The sequence below is a fragment of the Salmo salar genome, chromosome ssa10 (genome assembly GCF_905237065.1).
Source record: "Salmo salar chromosome ssa10, Ssal_v3.1, whole genome shotgun sequence".
NCBI classification, from domain to species: Eukaryota; Metazoa; Chordata; class Actinopteri; order Salmoniformes; family Salmonidae; genus Salmo; species Salmo salar.
Window position 1 is genome coordinate 16,013,049 of NC_059451.1, and position 20,977 is coordinate 16,034,025.

Here is a 20,977-nt window from a genome sequence, read left to right on the forward strand (position 1 = left end):
TCTCACTTTACAGAGGCATTCAATTCCATAGACTGGTTGTTTCTGATGCTGACACGGATCTTTCTCTGGCTGTGGTCAAGACTAACTGTGAGCTGGTCTGGACTAACAGACTACACCATAGACTAAGGGCTTTATAAATACATTTGGATTGATTGATTGATTGATTGATTGAGCTGAAGTGATCTATATCTGCTAATCGGTTTACGGTAAAAAGAGAAAAAAAATTGACATCTGATTTTCCCAAGCTTTTTTACCTTTTTAGTGGATGCAGGATCTGTTATTCCCAAACTATCCACATATAGCATACGTCCATTGGCCTATGTGGACGGTTTCATTCCAACCATCAGTCTCTAGTGTAGTCTGTAAACAATCCATAGACTATTGCCCAGTACCCCTTGTTGTTGTCAGGTCTAAAGGAACAGGCTAGGTTCCATTTTAACCTCTACCTCCTAGGAGCCTTTTCCCTCACTCTCAGGTTTCTGACCAGTTTCTCCCTCCTTCCCTATAGGCCAGAGGACACTGCAGCACAGTGGAGACGTTCTAGACACCAAGGTGGTGGGGAACCCATCCCATGAGTTGGTCTGCTCAGAGGTGAGACTTAATTAGGCTACATCTCTCACTGTTGAATGTCAGACCTCGGTGTTGAAGTCTTAATTCGGTTTCAAGGTATATTTTGTGTAGTCCAAATTCATTTTAAAATACTGGAAAATAAACTATGTTCAGAATGACAATAGGATATTTACTAAGGTATGCTCTGCTTTGCATAACAATTGCTTTGTCCTGAGATGGAAAGGATCCAATTGCTCAGATGACACCTGCACTACACTCTGCCATCACATTACACGGTTCTTTGCCCTGCCATCTGGCTCTCATTTCATACTGGAAATCATATCCTGTCATTGCTGTAATGAAATATAACCTTCCTCATTTGAACCAACAATCTACTTCAGCCTGTGCTTGTCAGCTAATGCTTGTGATGCTTAATTCACCGATATTTCAGAATGCATTCAATGTTAGGGGAAATAATCTCTTGCGTTCTCATTCTGTGTGAGCATATCTGCTGGTAAATTCAGGAATTATTTCAATGTCATGGCTGAACAACATTTGCAGTATGTTTAGTACTGTAAAGAGAATATGTAAACCGTAATTCCTGAAATATTTTCTCTTGGAAAAGATGGGGGATGAGGAATTTGAGAATTTTTGTAACAATAGAATATTACCATGGAGTTTGAGGGGCTGCCTTTTTATCATGAAAATATTAACACATGATACTTTTTTATTGATCACTTAATAACATTGTATGTAGGCTGAACATTGAAATCAGCATCTGCACCAAAACAAATTGTGTGCAGCCTTTTTTATATCCGATCTGGCTAGTATGCATGTAATTTGGATCAAGATGAAGAAAGGTTTATCTTGCCATGTTCCCTTTTTATCATATTATAGACTGTAAACATAAAAAAAAAAAAAACTTGAATGAGGGGCCTTGTTTCTCTTTATTTTCAGTGACACTAAGCACAATCTAAACTATTGCCCTATTTGGAATTGTATAGGCTACTAAATGGAGCTTAATTTCATGACTACTTTTCCTTCCATTTCCCTAGGTGCGCCGGCTTATATCTGATGTGTCTCGCCACAAGTTGTTGGTTCTTGCTGGACAATGTGTCGAAGAGGCAGGAGACCTGGTCTTACAAACAGGATGTTTCTCTCTCAGTGACTTCATTCAGATATTTGCTGATGAAGAGGTGAGTTATTTTACTGTAATATACACGGAGTATACCAGACATTTGTCATAGGAATAGCAAATGTTCTTAATGAGCAGGTGTTCTTAATGTTTTGTACAATCAGTTTATAGTCTAAGTTACAGATTTAAATTGTAAGCATTATTAATAAGCTGGTCAAGTGATTTTACATCAAACCATTCTATCTTTTTGAATAGATTGGAGAGTTATTGAGCTCGGCAGACCCTACACAAAAAGCTAGCCTCACACTGAGTTGTCCTAACACTGGGGTGTGGAAGAACTCAGTGTTGGAGAAGCACAACCTACAAGACTTCATTGACATCAAAACAAACCTGCCATCAGTGCTACCTGAAATGGAAGGTCTGCAAGAGTTCACAGAATACCTCTCCGAGTCCCTGGAGCTACAGTCTTCTTTTGAGCTGCTGGAGCCCCCCAGTACTGTGGGCTTCCTCAAACTCTCCCGTCCCTGCTGCTACGTATTTCCAGGTGGGAGAGGAGACTCTGCCTTCTTTGCTGTTAACGGTTTCAACATCCTGGTCAATGGTGGGTCCGATCCACGCTCCTGTTTCTGGAAACTGGTTAGACATCTGGACAGAGTTGACTCCCTGCTCCTCACCCACATCGGTACTGACAATCTTCCAGGGGTGAACAGTCTTCTCCAAAGGAAAGTGGTAGAACTCGAGGATGAACAGTCTGCCGACTCTCAGGTCAATGAGGACTGGATGAAAAATCTAATTTCCCCTGATATTGGCATAGTTTTCCTTAATGCTCCAGAGAGATTGAAGTCATTCGAGGGTGATCCCAAAGAGCTGCGGAGCTGCGATCAGGTGGCACTCACGTTGCAGCACCTTGACAGGCTAACAATCAATCCAGAGCCTCTTAGTCGCTCAAATGGACCCACCATTGAGCCTGTTATACTTTTCCAGAAGATGGGAGTCGGTCGTCTAGAGCTGTATGTTCTTAACCCAGTCAAAGGCAGTAAAGAGCTTGAGGCTTTGATGAAGAACTGGCCCGGCAATGAATCTAACATGAAAGGCTCAGAGATACCCCTGCCTTGCCTTGTCTCCATCTGTGCTCTATTGGTGTGGCATCCTGCCAGTACTCAAGAGAAGATCATTCGAGTTCTCTTCCCTGGGTGTACTCCACAGGCCAAGATTCTTGAAGGACTTGACAAAGTAAAGCATCTAGAATTCCTGAAACACCCCGCCGTGAGCCTCAGGGACCTTGAAGCATCCAAATCAGATAAACAACCGAAACGCGCAGAGAGTCGGGAGAGCCTTAAGTCCCTTCCCAGGGACTCAAGACCTAGCAGTGCCTTGCTGAAGGACAAACTTGGACGTGGGGACATTAAGAAACAAGACGTGAAGACCAAGCCCAAGGGCCCAAGTGACATTGCTCCTAAAGAAAAGAAGGAAGGGGATGAGAAGTCGAAATTGAAGGATGGGGATGCTAAACAAAGACTTCCAAAGCCTGAAAAGCTTATGACAAAGAAAGAACCTTTAAAGGATGAGAAAAAAGAAGTCAAAAAGAGGGATGAGAAAGCCTCTGCAGGTGTTGCCAAAAAGGATGAGAATGTGGAGAAAAAGAAAGAACCAATTAAGAAAGAACCTCTTGGTCTAAAACCAAAGAAAGATGTCAAACCTGATCCAAAGAAAGAGATCAAGAAGGAAATCAAGCAAGATGAGAAGAAACCAACAAAACCTGTCAGCAAGGATGTCAAAAAAGTGACAGCTGGACCTTCATTAGGAAACGCAGAAGCAAAAAAGCCCTTAGGCAAGAATGGAACTTTGAAGAAGGATGCAATCCCCAAGAAAGACTCATTGAACAAGGGGGGAAAGTCAAAGACGAGTAAAAAGACAGAGAATCAAAAAGCCTCTGAAGGGGATGCTGATCGTTCTAAGATGTCAACGCCTGAAGACATGACAGCGGAATTCGAGAAGCTCAGAGCAGAAAATGGAGAGTCGGAGAAAAAGACGGCTGTTGTAGTGAGCACTATAGCTAACAATGAAGGAATGGCGCAACCTGAAACAGAGAATGGATCAAGAGAAAATGCAGAGAAGGGCGACATCTTGGAAAGTCCAGAAAAGTTCCGCTGCATGGAGACACTCCCAAATCCAGAGAAGGCCCTGGGAACCACTTCACCTCTTGCCAAAACTCCTAAAAGTGACCGCAGTGTGAACTTTGATATCACACCAACTGAATACAGGCTTCTTGATGGGGCCCTGCGAAATGGACAAGATGCATGTGCCAGCTCAGATGAGAAGACTTTAGAGTTGGTCTCCCCTGCTGACTCAGCCCCTAATAGTGCTGGGCATACCCCTTTCCACCAATCACCTGAAGAGGATGCTCAGGGCTCTGGTGAGGACAGTAGTCTCGGGGGAAGGGTGCCTAGCCTTGGGTTTGAAGACTGCCATGTCATGGGTTCTTGCAGGAACTCTGAGGTAGGCTCCTTGAGGGGGAACCTAGAGAACTCTACATCGTCCCAGGAGAAGCAATCAAGCCTTTTGACACTGAGTCCCTTCATGCTGCCGGACTCTGTCTCCCCCAATATTACCTCTATGCCTGCTGAAATCGGTTCCCCACACTCGACAGAAGTTGATGAGTCTCTTTCCGTGTCTTTTGAACAGGTGCTCCCATCTATTGACGAGTCACTCAAGGGAGACCATATGGACAGGTCCTACTCGAATGGGCATTTTGCTGATCCTGACCCCAAAATGGGGATGTCCTTACCTTTGAGGACATGTCATAACATGCGTCCGCCAGGGGATGGCTCAGAGGAACGCCTTACTGGATTTCAGGGTCTTCTCCCCGACGTTCCCCATGATGTTGACCTCTGCCTGGTCTCACCTTGTGAATTCAAGCACCCGAAGTCCCCAGAGAACCAACAGCATCTGTCTCCGGGGCTAGCGACAGGTAGCCCGCGAGAACTATCAGAGAACAGCGACCACTCCCAGGAGCTAGCTAAGCCACAAAGCGTAATTCATAGTGATCGACATTCGCCACAAGGTCAGGAGACTCCACCCACATCTGCTAGTGAGTCCCTCAACACAGCCACAGATTCAGACATACCCCCAGGGACTGAAGACTGCCCCTCCATCACTGCAGACATGGACTCTGATGAGGATTCTGGGAGTTTCCCACCCCACCATCCACACGACCATCCCAGCTCTCACTCCTCCAACAGGGGAGCTCAACATTCCTCTCAGGACCCTCCCCCAGCCCCAATGAAGGACCTGCCACCCTTGCCGCCCCAGCCCGGTGCCTGCATGGCTGACCCTGAGGCTGATGCTCCCAGCAAGACCTCAAAGAGCACCTCCACAAAAACCAAGAAATCAGCTGGGGTCACACACAGGTTAACGTCAGCCACCAGTACGACTCTGAACAGCAAGACCAAGACTGGCAGCACAACTGGTACGTTGAAGATCACCTCAAGTCTTGACACAAGGCCTTCATCCCGCAATACCACTAATGGCTCTAGACCTGGGACTGCAAGGTCAGCTTCTTCAGGTAGGCACAGACCGTGTTTTACACTTAGAACGATGACATTTGATAATCTTTTATTACTTGATTTCTAAAATCAATTTACAAAGCATTAGGAACTCCTTCCAGATATGTGACTCTTTTCAGGAAACTAGGCGTATGTAAAGCGTCACTACTTCACAGGAGAGCCATTTGAATGTGAACTTTTTATTCAAAATGTGTTTTTTGGCAGAAATGCCTTCTAGAACATGTGAACGTTCATGTGCCTTAAATACGAATAAAATTGGTAAATTACGAGTCTAGTTGGTTTAGCCACGGAAACAATTAGCAACCTTCCTGCTAGCAGGAGATGAGTGGGCTGGACATGCCGAGAGATGAGTTCGGATTGGTCTGCCATGCAGTACACTTCTGTCTATAACATGAGCCGGTCAGTATGTGTAGGTAATCCTTTTTAACATGTCTTTTTTGGAAGATATCACATAGTAGAACTGCGTAAGTGTTGCTCTCCACTTTCTGGAGGACCGAGTTTTGAAATGAGTGGAATTGGAGTATAATAGCTAAGGAGATGGAGAAAATTCTGCCGTTTGATTGCAAATATGCCGACGTAGTCCAAAAGAGAACACAGAAGGCTGTTGTATAAAGCACCTGTCTCCGGATTACATCTTCAAACTAAGGGCAACCATTGACTGGCTCGCTAGCTAACATTAGGTGTATGATCTGTGTAGTAATATTATTCGTATCTCAGAGCCATTTGCATTGCTAGTTATAGCCTAATGTTAGCTAGACATCATTGAACCTGGCAGGTAGCCTAGTGGTTAGAGCGTTGGGCCAGTAACTGAAAGGTTGCTGGATCAAATCCCTAAACTGACTAGGTAAAAATCTGTCGTTCTGCCCCTGAACAAGGTAGTTAACCCTGTTCCCCGGTAGGCCGTCATTGTAAATAAGAGTTTGTTCTTAACTGACTTGACTAGTTAAATAAAGGTTAAATAAAAAACACTCTGGCACTCCAGATAAAATGTACCAACACACATGTAGTATAAACCAGCAATTGTTTTGAAGTCTTTGGTTGTTTAGTACATGGCCTCACATGGGAATCCTTAAGGAGATGGGTGGGGCTAAAGCTTAAGAGGGTGTGAATGATGCTGAATGGGTGTTGACAAAGAAGAGCTCTCCAGTAGTTGTACCAAAACATTCAAGGGCCATTTTCTCAAAAGTGAGGTAACAAGTTTATCAACTTTCAATGCAGAATAACTTTTCCATTGTTCCTCAACTGCAGTGTATGATATACCATTTTCTAGCTCTGATTTTTACTTTTATCCATTACAAATTTTGCTACATAAGACAATCGAGCCGGTCGGTCACATATTGAGTTGCCCCCCTCACCCTCCTTCTGCCCTCAGAACAGCCTCAATTCGTCAGGGCATGGACTCTACAAGGTGTCGAAAGCGTTCCACAGGGATGCTGGCCCATGATGTCTCCAATGCTTCCCACAGTTGTCAAGTTGGTTGGATGTCCTTTGGGGGTAGTCCATTGTTGATACACAGGAAACTGTTGCGCGTGAAAAACCCAACAGTGTTGTAGTTCTTGACACAAACCGGTGCTCCTGGCACCTAGTACTATACCCCATTCAAAGGCGCCTAAATCTTTTGTTTTGCCTATTCACCCTCTTAATGGCACACATACACAATCCATGTCTCAAGACTTAAAAATCCTTCTTTAACCGGTCTCCTCCCCTTCATCAAATCACATTTTATTTGTCACATACACATGGTTAGCAGATGTTAATGCGAGTGTAGCGAAATGCTTGTGCTTCTCTTTCCGACAGTGCAGTAATATCTAACAAGTAATCTAACAATTCCCCAACAACTACCTAATACACACAAATCTCAAGGGATGAAATAAGAATGTATAAATATATGGATAAGCAATGGCCGAGCGGCATAGGCAAGATGCAATAAGTGGTATAATATACAGTATATACATATGAGATGAGTAATGTAAGATATGTAAACATTATTAACCTCTCTGGGCTAGGCGGGACGAAATCGTCCCACCTACGCAACAGCCAGTGTAATCCCGTGGCACGATTTTCAAATACCTTAGAAATGCTATTACTTCAATTTCTCAAACATATGACTATTTTACACCATTTTAAAGACAAGACTCTCGTTAATCTAACCACACTGTCCGATTTCAAAAAGGCTTTACAACGAAAGCAAAACATTAGATTATGTCAGCAGAGTACCCAGCCAGAAATAATCAGACACCCATTTTTCAAGCTAGCATATAATGTCACAAAAACACAGAAGACAGCTAAATGCAGCACTAACCTTTGATGATCTTCATCAGATGTCACACCTAGGACATTATGTTATACAATACATGCATGTTTTGTTCAATCAAGTTCATATTTATATCAAAAACCAGCTTTTTACATTAGCATGTGACGTTCAGAACTAGCATACCCCCCGCAAACCTCCGGTGAATTTACTAAATTACTCACGATAAACGTTCCCAAAAAACATAACAATTATTTTAAGAATTATAGATACAGAACTCGTTTGTGCAATCGAGGTGTCCGATTTTAAAATAGCTTTTCGGTGAAAGCACATTTTGCAATATTCTGAGTACATAGCCCAGCCATCACGGCTAGCTATTTAGACACCCACCAAGTTTAGCCCTGACCAAACTCCGATTTACTATTACAAAAGTTTGATTACCTTTGGTGTTCTTCGTCAGAATGCACTCCCAGGACTGCTACTTCAATAACAAATGTTGGTTTGGTCCAAAATAATCCATCGTTATATCCAAATAGCGGCGTTTTGTTCGTGCGTTCAAGACACTATCCGAAGTGTAAATAAGGGTCACTAGCATGGCGCAATTCGTGACCAAAAAAATTCTAAATATTCCATTACCGTACTTCGAAGCATGTCAACCGCTGTTTAAAATCCATTTTTATGCCATTTTTCTTGTAAAAAAGCGATAATATTCCGACCGGGAATCTGCGTTTAGGTAAACAGAGGAAAGAAAACAAAGCATTCTGTCGACGCGGGCACGAGCCTGAGTCTCACAGTACTGTAACCAGCCACTACCCAAACGCGCTACTTTTTTTCAACCAGAGCCTGCAAAGCCACGATTCAGCTTTTTGCCGCCTTCTGAGAGCCCATGGGAGCCGTAGGAAGTGTCACGTAACAGCAGAGATCCCCTGTAATGGATAGAGATAATCAAGAAGGGGAAGAAATTGTCACAGGCCACTTCCTGCATGGAATCTTCTCAGGTTTTGGCCTGCCATATGAGTTCTGTTATACTCACAGACACCATTCAAACAGTTTTAGAAAGTTTAGGGTGTTTTCTATCCAAAGCCAATTATATGCATATTCTAGTTACTGGGCAGGAGTAGTAACCAGATTAAATCGGGTACGTTTTTTATCCAGCCGTGTCAATACTGCCCCCTAGCCGTAACAGGTTAAAGTGAAATTGATTAAAGTAACTAGTGAGTCTCTATGTAGGCTGCAGCCTCTAATGTGCTAGTGATGGCTGTTTAACAGTCTGATGGCCTTGAGATAGAAGCTGTTTTTCAGTCTCTCTGTCCCAGCTTTGATGCACCTGTACTGACTTTGCCTTCTGGATGGTAGCGGGGTGAACAGTCAGTGGCTCGGGTGATTGTTGTCCTTGATGATCTTTTTGGCCTTTCTGTGACATCGGGTAATGTAGGTGTCCTGGAGGGCAGATAGTTTGCCCCCGGTGATAGGTTGTGCAGACCGCACCACCCCCTGGAGAGCCTTATGGTTGAGGGCTGTGCAGTAGCTGTACTAGGCAGTGATTCAGCCCGACAGGATGCTCTCAATTGTGCATCTGTAAAAGTTTGTCAGGGTTTTAGGTGACAAGCCAAATTTATTCAGCCTCCTGAGGTTGAAGAGGCGCTGTTGCGCCTTCACCAAACTGTCTATGTTGGTGGACCATTTCAGTTTGTCTGTGACGTGTACGCCGAGGAACTTAACTTTCCACCTTCTCCACTGTTGTCCCTTCAATGTGGATGGGGGGGTGCTCCCTCTGCTGTTTCCTAAAGTCCACAATCATCTCCCTTGTATTATTGAAGTTGAGTGAAAGGTTGTTTTCCTGACACCACACTCCGAATGCCCTCACCTCCTCCCTGTAGACTGTCTCATCATTGTTGGTAGTCAAGCCCACTACTGTTGTGTCGTCTGCAAACTTGATGATTGAGTTGGAGGCGTGCATGGCCACGCAGTCATAGGTGAACAGGAAGTACAGGAGAGGGCTGAGCACGCACCCTTGTGGGGCCCCAGTGTTGAGGGTCAGCAAAGTGGAGATGTTGTTTCCTACCTTACCCACCTGGGGTGGCGGCCCGTCAAAGTCCAGGACCCGATTGTGCAGTGTTGAGACCCAGGGCCTCCAGCTTAATGATGAGCTTGGATGGTACGATGGTGTTGAACGCCTAGCTGTAGTCAATGAACAGCTTTCTCGTCTACACTGATTGAAGTGGATTTAACAAGTGACATCAATAAGGGATCATAGCTTTCACCTGGTCAGTCTGTCATGAAAAGAGCATGTGTTCCTAATGTTTTGTACAATTTGTGTACATTGTGTTTTATGCCTAACTCTGCTTTGTGTCCTACAGGTTCTGTGGGCAATAAGGCCAGTGCAGTTGGAGGGGCCCCAGTTTATTTGGACCTGGCTTATCTCCCATCTGGTTGTGCCTCTACCACCATTGACGTGGAGTTCTTCCGCCGCCTGCGCTCCTCCTGCTACATCGTCAGTGGCAATGAGCACCTGAAGGAGTCTGTCATGAGACCTATTCTTGATGCCCTACTGGAGGGGAAGACGGCCTGGCCCGATGTGCAGGTCACCCTCCTCTTATTTCTAATTTTCCGTATTTGTAGTACGTCAACAAAAGTCTGTCTACTTCTATGTACTCATGCTCTCATTTTTATTTACCGTCTACCTTTCCACTCTCAGGTGACCCTGATCCCCACTTTTGACTCACTGACGATGCATGAGTGGTACCAGGAGACCCACGAGAGGCAGGGGGAGCTGGGCATTACCGTGCTGGGCAGCAACAGCACTGTGGCCATGCAAGAGGAGACCTTCCCTGCCTGTAAAGTGGAGTTCTGAGAGAGAACAAGCCGAATCTTCAGATCCCTGCACTCTTATCCACCAAAGTATCTCCCTCACTTTATCTTCTCTTAAACTGTGATGGACTCGTTTCCCCCCTCTAAACTGACGGTTTCCCACCCTAGCATGCATCAAGTATAGCCTGGTGGATTAGCAGGCTTTTCTCCTCCTTTCAGTCTTATTAATATAGAGCGGACTCCAGCAAGCACTCCCATCTTTGCCTGGGTACATCTATACCATGGAAATGAAGGCAGAACATGAAGATGTCCAAGAGTCTTTGGTCTACCAACATGAAGAAAGGTTGTTCATTATGAATGCTAGGTAAGGTGGACTTAGAAGACTGGCAATACTAATCGAAGTTCCTCACACTTCTTATCAGCAGCCAGGTAGTTGTGATCCAAATCCGCAACAGCCCAGAGAAAACTAGTCGACAGCTGTAGGAAACCCTCTGCCTCCTTGGGGCTGAACTCCTGAGTTCTTCCTTCAACGATGAATCATTTAATCCGTATAGCATTTCATAGGTATATTTAGCCCTGCACCCATTTGCACAGTTATCAATTTCCACAGACAAGGGGACCGCAGTGAGAGAATCAGTGTTACAATAGAATAGGATGTCTGTCAAAAACTTAAAAAAGGCAGAGGGTGTGTGAGAGGAGGTGAAGATGGGGCCTTTGTTGTCTCCTGGTGCGCATGTAGACATGCAGAGACCTCAGCACTTACTGAAGGACGACGACATGTTTCTACATCCCCTTTTGAGTTTCATAGGCGGTCTATGAACATTATAAGGAGATCGCCAATGTCTTGGAAGGTAATGGTATGCATGTGAACAGAAGGATTACACTGGCGTTGGTAAAATAATGAAGTCCATGTTTCACGAAATCATGAAATGTGCAGTATTTTTGTGTAACATTCATATCAGTCACTTTAACCCTTCATCTAGAGCACATACTGTGGGAAACACTTTTGACAGTGTCTTTTTAAATGAAATAGCTTGGTAAATACTTGGTAATAATTTGTACTAAAAATAAATACTCATAAGTAGTTTTAGATGGAAGGCAATAGACAATTGAGTCATTTATGTACCAACTCACATGACTTAATTACAGTTTTAGTACCCGACTAGTTATTTCATGAAAAAATGCACTTTGAATGAAGTGTTAACAGTACAGTATATTTCCACACTAATACACCAACTGTATCCAAACCTCTATTTGAGTCCCTCTTCAAGACCAGAATTGTTTTTATCATAGAGAAGCTGCATGATGCCACCATCCTCTAATTGTAATTATAAACTGGGAGGGTTGAGTCCTGAATGCTGATTTTCCGAAAGCCGTGGTATATCAGACCGAATACCATAGGTATGACCACAAAAAATAGTTTTGCTGTTCTAATTACATTGGTAACCAGTTTATAATAGCATTAAGGCACCTCTGGGTTTTTTGGTATTAGGCCAATATACTACAGCTAATGGCTGTATCTAGGCACTCTGTGTTTCGTCGTGCGTAAGAACAGCCCTTAGCCGTGGTATATTAGCCATATACCACACCTCCTCGGACCTTGTTTCTTAAATATGCCATATCAACGGGACCACTGAATGGCACACGCGCCAGAGGGTAAGCTTCACTGAAGAGGGATTCACAAAATGAGAGATGCTAATGGGGAAGTCATTAGCAATACTTTGCAAGACAGTACATTCCATTTATCACAGAGTGGTTATTATTGTGAACTAAAGTAAATGCTAAACATAAGATTTTTAACAAGAACGCAAAGTCAGTTATATCAGCAATCGCTTGTGTTTCTGTTTAATTGCAGTCGAATGTAAATTACGTTATCTGTGAATGTCGACGCTTTTAGCCTCCTATCAAAGCAGATTGAGTCCAAATGCATGCCAGCACTGCTTGCACTACTATGCCCACCACTTTGCTTGCAGACCAAGCACTCGTTGTGTTATATTGCTCTTTGTTACAAAGGATATTTTCATTTTATTCAAGGAGAAGGGATATGAAAGGATTTTAAACTTTCTTTTCACTTGGGTTAAATAACTGTTATTCTTAGAGAAATGTACTTGTTTTTTGTTTTTTTTACTACGCTTGAAATTATATTTTTTTGGCCATGCCGAGTTGTACAAGCATGCAGTTCTCACAAGTTAAAATCGAATTTCAATTGAATTAAATGCCATGGCTCTTTGAGAGCACCTTGTACATTTGAAAATATCATGTGAAAAGGGTGTGTTCAGCCACATGTTGGCAGATCATATAATTCTAATTATTTCATCCAGAAAAATGTAATGTCATCTGTTTTTCTTTTATCAATTCATTAGCAATTATATTTTTGTTTTTCTAAATTGAGTTTTCTGTATATCAATCATGTGGTGTGGCTACTTTCACTTACTGTCATTTCATTAGCAACAGGCTACTCGCATGATATCATTAGCCAATGGCCGGACAGAGTAAGTGGAACCGAGCTCACGTTGTCACATGGAAGAGTGTGAAACGGCAGCATGTTTTTTGGTACTAGCTATAAGTCTGAGCAAAAAGGATTGAAAGTGGATTGCATGACACTGATCACTTATTTGGATAGCTATTTCACACTAGTGGAGTTAAGTAATATCTCGTACTAATCTTAACTTTTGACAATCCATCATGTCTGTATTTGTGTGCACCATATATCACAACATTCGATATATCAGATTCTGGACTCAATGCATTGGTTTGGATATGGTGTGTCTCTTACGCCCGCTGCTGTTCATAACATGACTTGGCTTTGTTCTCAAAGCCGTGTCCCAGAATGTCTACTACCACCTATTGATTCTCCCTCCTTGTCTCAATATTTTGACAGCCATGTTCAGTGGTATATTTGGCTCATTGGAATCAATAGAAATGATGCTCTTAAAAAAACAAACAAAACATTTTTTTCCCCCAAAGAATGGTCCTGTGTTTCTCTGTTTCCATCCCACCCCCATTCTAATAAAACTCAGTGAATGAGAAACCTCTTGTCGAAGTCTGAGGCACCCCTGCGCTTCAGTCACAATTTAAAACTGACCGTAGCACTTTGCATGAACATAGGTGTTCATATCTGTAAATCACGCCGCAACATAACTAAACCCATTGAGATTTATATGTTCTATTGGTTTTTGGCAACCAAATTGAACAGCACATTTTGGGAGATGGTATATCGTTTCTTTAAAGCCTTTATATTTCAGTTTTTGGTGCTATATTTTTCATACTTACACACACCTCTTTTCCCTTGCACCTATACATGTATGTTTGTCTATTTACATAACCTGTTGTTGGTTCACACATCCCTTGCAAGTGTCTGGAATTCACCCAGGAAACGCTATGAATGTCTGTAAAAATGTCATTAGACTGTTTCAGCGGTGTCACGTGAGTGTGGTGGTTACATGAATAATGACAGGGTGGATTGATTCAGTATTGAAACACTAATTTTAGTTTTTTTTTCTCTTTTTCAATACATATACCCCTTTTTATAAATGTGTGTGTGCTTAATTGGTGTTTCCCTGACTTTCAAATGTCAAGATTGGAACCTGTGACCTTGGGGCGGCAGGTAGCCTAGTGGTTAGAGCGTTGGACTTGTAACCGAAAGGTTGCAAGATCGAATCCCCAAGCTGACAAGGTAAAAATCTGTTGTTCTGCCCCTGAACAAGGCAATTAACCCACTGGTTTGGATATGGCTGTCATTGAAAATAAGAATTTTGTTCTTAACTGACTTGCCTATTTAAATAAAGGTAAAATAAAATAAAAACCTGTGACCTTCTGATCCCTTTCACAGTCCACTACGTCAGTAGGGGTAGGGCACCACTCTTTTCAGTAGATTAGAAATGTGATTAGTTATGTCGGAAAACAACCTGTATTGGGATTCGAACTGGCGATCTTGTCTGTCATAACCTGTGTTTAACGCCGTCCGTCCATCCACCACCAACCTGCCTTCTTTTATTTAAAAATAATAATAATTTGACTCACCTGTAAACTCCACCCACTGACCTGTCGCTCTGCCCACTGAGCTTTCATCCAACCAATCACTTTCGTTTCTGCCAGTGCCCTGGAGGCGGAGCTGCCATCAGAACACGTTGGAGGACAGTGTAAGGACTGACTGTTTCTACAGTTGTGGCTAGATGGAGTACAGCTCCATCTAGTTGTCGTGTTGGGACAACACTGCTGCATTAGTTCTAACATGCTACGTAAAGTCACGTCTGTCCATAGCTGAACTCCTTTCTAGCTATAACTGATAACTGTACAAACCATCAGTCCCAACAAACCATCAGTATCACCACACCAGGATTCAATCCGATCATGGGATATAGGCTTCGCGGCTTTTAAAGGCAATGTTCCTGCATTCGCGAGATCACAGTAAACACTGCATTTGTCACCTCAATCTGAATTTACCTTTTTAAAGGGTCAGTCAGCAGTTGAAACAATAGCAAAGCAGGCGACCCGCCACTGTTTCGGTAAAAAGCTGAAGGGATAGGGCTGGAGAATTTCATCACTCTCAAATTCATAGACCGAGCTATGGATGCGAGGACTTACTGTCCACGATTTCAAAATCATAGATTTAACCATGTTTTGAGGCTATACATTGAGGTAGGCCTGATCACCGACAACGATGAGACAGCCTATAGGGAGGAGGTCGACAACAACCTCTCCCTGAATGTGAGCAAGACAAAGGAGATGATCGTGGACTACAGGAGGAGGGCCAAACAGGCCCCCATTTAACATCGAAGGGGCTGTAGTAGAGCGGGTCGAGAGTTTCAAGTTCCTTGGTGTCCACATCACCAAAAAACTATCATGGTCCAAACACACCAAAGACAGTCGACTGAAAAGATTTGACATGGGTCCCTGGATCCTCAAAAGGTTATACAGCTGCACCATCGAGAGCATCCTGACCAGTTGCATCTCCGCCTGGTATGGCAACTGCTCGGCATCCTACCGTAAGGCGCTACAGAGAGTAGTGCGTATGGCCCCATACATCACTGGGGACAAGCTTCCTGCCATCCAGGACCTATATACTAGGAGGTGTCAGAGGAAGGCCCCACAAATTTTCAGACTCCAGTCACCCAAATCATAGACTGTTCTCTCTGCTACCGCATGGCAAGTGGTACCGGAGTGCCAAGTCTAGGACCAAAAGGCTCCTCAACAGCTTCTACCCCCAAGCCATAAGATTGCTGAACAATTGATCAAATGGCCACCTGGACTGTTTACATTGACCCCCCCCCCCCCCCCCCTCTTTTTTTACACTGCCGCTACTCTCTGTTTATTATCTATGTATAGTCACGTTATCCCTACCTACATGTACAAATTACCTCGACAAACCTGTACCCCCCGCACATTAACTTGGTACCTGTACCCCCTGTCTATAGCCTCGTTATTGTTATTTTATTGTTACTTTTTATCACATTTTCTACTTTAGTTGATTTAGTAAATATTTTTTTAGCTATTTCTTGAACTGCATTGTTGGTTAAGGGCTTGTAAGTAAGCATTTCATGGTAAGGTATTCCTGTTATATTCGACGCATGTGACAAATAAAATTAGATTTTGATTTTAAACAAGCTTATGCCCTCTATTCAATCCGTATCGCAAAGTTCAGCTTGACAGCGTGATTGAAATTTAAACATGTAGTGCTTCAGCGATAGATTGATTAGAGCCCTATATTTTTGGTTCTGCTGGGGTACGACAGGTTAACTAAGCTAATGAGGCATTTATGAGTTATATTCTTCAAGAATCAATGGGTACATATTCATTTACAAGTCCAAAAATGTATGTAGCAACTGCTGATTGCCCCTTTAAAAGCTGCATTGTAGACCATACAAGATCCGATTGAAACTCAATTATTGACCGTGTTCGACAGCATCAAAACCGTGGTGTATCATTGACTGACTGATATTGAGTAGTTATTTATGATGCAAGGTGATGACTCACTTTTAAAGTCTGCTGCAATGTCTAACAATGTAATTCTTCCTCAATTCTTCGTCCTCTCACCTCTTTCTCAAAACACATTGGAGGTAAACGTCCAAGTGAAAGGGGCTTGGATCTTTTCATCAATTGCTATACATATTAGGAACTTCCTCATTCCTCCTCCTCAGACTTTCCCCCTCCACTAGTCAAGTATCAACCCTACACAAGTCAAATCTCAACCCTCCCCTAGTCAAGCATCAAACCTGCATTGGTCAGTTATCACCCCTGATTGAGTCAAGCCTTACTTCTCTTTCTCACCCTTGCACTCTTTTATTCACAATAATGAAATTTTCCATTGGCCGAAATACACGCTAAGAGACGGGAACAAATCGTTGTTTTTCAACAAAAAAAAAGAAAACTGAGGCAGTTGGAAAACGTATCAATGTAAGTAAATACAGTAATAAAAAAAGAAATCATTATTTATTCACTACCTAGCTACAGTAACTGCATGTAGGCCACTGGGTATGAGCCGCTAGCTAACTTCACTGTATAGCTAAACGTATTAGCTAGCTATCTTGATGTTTATCGTTGTAAATTAAAAACAAGATCCAAATGCATTTTAGATAAGACATTGAAGGGGTGAAAGGACTGCATAGGGTAGGTTATTTTGTGGGAGGACATTATGATGATAGTCTCCAGTTCCAGACCCTAGTAAGGACAACTATTAGGACAGAGAGATAATGGCAGCATAGTATTCAGTGCAGTCAAATTTTTGTATAATGAAGCCTGTTTCTTTGTTTTCTGTCCGCAGATACGGAGAGCTGTGAAAGCCTGTCCACAGATGAAGAGGTCCCTATGAATGTCCCAAGAGACTAAGGCTATATACTTGTATGCCACAGGTTATGTGTACATATTCAGCAAATGTTGTATACAATTAAGTCAAACACAATGTACATCCGTACGTATTTATTTGGACAGTGAAGCTAAATTTGTTAATTTGGCTCTACTCCATTTTGGATTTGAGATCAAATGTTTTATGAGGCGACTGTACTGAATGTCAACTTTTGTTTGAGGGTATTTTCATACATGTCTCTTAGCATTTTATAAATTAATGCATGTATCAAGTCCGTCCGCGCCCCCCCCATTTGAAGGTGTCATAAGTATTTTGACATTTTGTCAAAAGTTGAGTATTTGGTCCCATATTCTTAACACGTGACTCTACAAAGTTGTTGGATGCATTTGCAGTTTGTTTTGGTTTTGATTCGGGTTATGTTGTGCCCAATAGAAATGAATGGTGTAAATAATGTGTCAATTTGGGACTCCCTTTTTATTGTAAATAATAATAGAATATGTTTCTGAAAACTTATTCATTTCATGTGGATGCTACCATGATTACGGATTATCCTGAATGAATTTTGAATGATGAGTGAGAAAGTCAGATGCACAAAGATCATGCCCCCCCCAACATCTCACCATTACCAATAACATTGCACTTTGTTTTTCCCATTTTAATACCATTCAAATAGCCTACAAAAGTTCAAAAATGACTAGGCTACTTCCTGCAAAACGACACGTCACTTTCATACTGTATTGTTGGGCTGGAATAGAAGTCTGCTCACCCAGTACATCAGGGACCAGTGACGCAAGGTTGGCCAACGCTTGTGTAGACTTTTTATTTATTTATTTATATATATTTTTGGCCCACTTTTAAATTATGCTTTAGTAATCAGAGCCTACTTGTTACTACTCAGTTATCTATTGTTGTATTGGTTGTAAATGTTGCAATGTTTTATATCAAGGGTGACCAACCGTCCTCCAGGAGAGCTACTGGGTGGGCAGGCTTTTGTTCCAGCCCCTGTCTTAACATGTTCTAAAAGATCAGCTGCTCAACAGGACATTGATAAGCAGACTCGGGTGTGTTTAAGGGCTGCATCAAAAGCCTGCACCCTCCAGTATCCAACCAGTGTTTTATACAGTAGCCTAACATGATGCTACAGTAGCCTAGTGCAGTTTAATCCCCCCCCCCCACGAATTAGAATAAGTGCCTTGTGCTGGAGATGGTGCATGAAATCAGAGTGCATCGTCCCTGTGTTAATAGTTTTTCCACATATACACCAATTATCGGTCAAGGAAATTGAGTTTAAAGTAATTGAGAAGCCGCAGCCCGTCTGGTGTTCAACCTTCCCAAGTTCTCTCACGTCACCCCGCTCCTCTGCTCTCTCCACTGGCTTCCAGTTGAAGCTCGCATTCGCTACAAGACCATGGTGATTGCCTACGGAGCTGTGAAGGGAACGGCACCTCCATACCTTCAGGCTCTGATCAGGCCCTACACCCAAACAAGGGCACTGCGTTCATCCACCTCTGGTCTGCTGGCCCCCCTACCTCTGAGGAGGCACAGTTCCCGCTCAGCCCAGTCAAAACTGTTCGCTGCTCTGGCACCCCAATGGTGGAACAAGCTCCCTCACGACGCCAGGACAGCGGAGTCAATCACCACCTTCCGGAGACACCTGAAACCCCACCTCTTTAAGGAATACCTAGGATAGGATAAAGTAATCCTTCTAAACCCCCCCTTAAAAGATTTAGATGCACTATTGTAAAGTGGTTGTTCCACTGGATATCATAAGGTGAATGCACCAATTTGTAAGTCGCTCTGGATAAGAGCGTCTGCTAAATGACATAAATGTAATGTAAATGTAATGAGAAGTCATGAAATGCCGTCTGTCAAAAATGTGTATGAACCCTGATCTATATACGGTCTTTACTCATTTCCGAGAAAGTAATGCATCTGCATCCAGAGGTGGAGGTGAAGACCTTGAGGGAGGCTAGCTACCAGAGAAAAACGTTCAAATTAAAGAACTGCTTGGCAGGGGAAAGACACATGAATAATAATAATAATACTGTTAAGGGCTTTATTCAATCAGATCTGCTTCAAGCCGTGTAAAAGCCAATTTATGCTTGCTCTGGCAATGCGATCCGGAGGCGCCGTATGGAGGTTGTGACGAAATTGTGGAGGCACCGGAGACTGGCGCAGGCGAAATAAAGCTCTACCGCATCGCTGTGCGCCTCCCAAATTTGATAACAATGCGAAGGGCTAGGTGGCGGCAGTACGTCCTGTATAAACACAAACTCACTTTCTTGACAACTTCCTTCACAACAGCTCTGCGAAGTGCAAGATGTATGAATGCCCTGACTTCTGCAAAGATCTGCGTCACAGTAAATGCTATTTGGCCAATGCAGACACCAGAATGACTGTAAATCGGCTCCTGGCATTATAGGGTAACGGGGGGTACCTAGCCCCCTGGGGTAACTGCATCCCAGAGGTGTGGACTCGAGTCACAGATTTGATAACTTGATAGAAAATAAAGTGACTTGACTTGGGTGCCTCAAGACTATGGACTTTGACTTGAGACTGATGACTTGAAAGTATCTGGCCAGGTTTTGTAATGTTTTGTGGATTCGGGTCTCCAGTGGATTACTCTCTGTTACGGATACAGGTATCCGTAGTGTGTATCCTGTGTGTATCCTTCTTTTCTGTCTTCCCCTCACAGGTGGCAATCATCATTCCCCAATCAGTCACTAATCAGAAGACACCTGCTCCTTTTCCATTACCCTATCACATCCCTTTCCCTTGGTTTAAAACCCCAGTCAGTTGTTTTCTCTAGAGCTCCATCTCTCTGTGTTTCAATCTCTGTTATTCTTGCTCTCCCTTTGTAAACTAGATCTCTCTGTAATTTTTGCAACTACATGTCACTTTGTCCGGTACCTGTGAGTATTGTTTTGTTAAAGTGTTGACTGTTTGTTTGATGGTGGGAAAAGGGGGTAACAAGACAAGTCGCCCATGGGCCTACATTACATGTAGGAAAACTGTGTCTAAATACACTAGTTAGAACTGGGCGGACCACCCACTGTATTTTTGGTTTGTTAGCTAGCTGTTATTGAAGCAGGCTAGTCGAGCTTAGGGGTGTTTTTTGAATTATTGTTTCTTTCCTTGGGTCCAGCTCAGCCCCTCTTCCTGCCCCCTATTACCGTGTGTTTAAACAATAAACCATTAGAGTTTGACGGTAGATATAAGTTGTCTGTAGTTTTTGTTCTCACTGTTCCTTTTCACTATAATTTGCATAAGTTATGTTACGGGTCTCGTTTCCATCCCCCCCCCCCTAGACTGCAGGGCCAAAGGGATTCGTAACACTCTCCATGAAGCCAGAGACGGTATCGCACTTGCAAAAAATAAAACGCTATAGTGAAACACTCGGCCCTCTGATTTGGACCAGCAAACAAACAAACACAGGTCAAGTGAGCTAGCAGTGAGAGTTTGTTTTTGGGGGGGGGTTGCAAGTGTGAAACTGATTGGGGGGGGAAACAAGTCATACATATTTTAATAGGATACATATAGCCTACCTTTTTTTAAATGTATTTTTTTATGTTTATTCCTTTGCTTAATCGTTCTGGTCACTAGATGTTTGTTTTTATCTGTGCTTCAGAACCATAAAGTTGCAAGTCTTGACTGTTGACCAATGTCCAGTCATCAGCATTGGAACTCAAAAGTGGGCGCACATACCCAGATGAGTGACCAGGTAGCGCTTGTTTAATTTTCTCCGGTTTTGCCTGGCAAAAACATAGTAGCCTACCTACTTTAATAATATTCATATATAGTACCATTTAGCAAACTGCTACGGACGCATCTTCGCCTCTGGGTAAAAGTATCTGCTAAAT

General features: G+C 43.0%; 1 protein-coding gene across 1 annotated transcript in view; it reads left to right on the plus strand.

Annotated features, from left to right (window-relative positions):
* Positions 1 to 13,846, plus strand: part of LOC106613609 (microtubule-associated protein 1B) — a 50,864-nt gene extending 37,018 nt beyond the window's left edge. The window contains exons 3-7 of the mRNA XM_014216043.2: positions 509 to 591; positions 1,605 to 1,745; positions 1,940 to 5,249; positions 9,862 to 10,085; positions 10,200 to 13,846. Of these exons, the coding sequence (XP_014071518.1) occupies positions 509 to 591; positions 1,605 to 1,745; positions 1,940 to 5,249; positions 9,862 to 10,085; positions 10,200 to 10,355 (3,914 nt within the window). The 3' untranslated portion in view covers positions 10,356 to 13,846. The remainder of the gene's footprint in view (positions 1 to 508; positions 592 to 1,604; positions 1,746 to 1,939; positions 5,250 to 9,861; positions 10,086 to 10,199) is intronic.
* Positions 13,847 to 20,977: the final 7,131 nt, after the last annotated feature.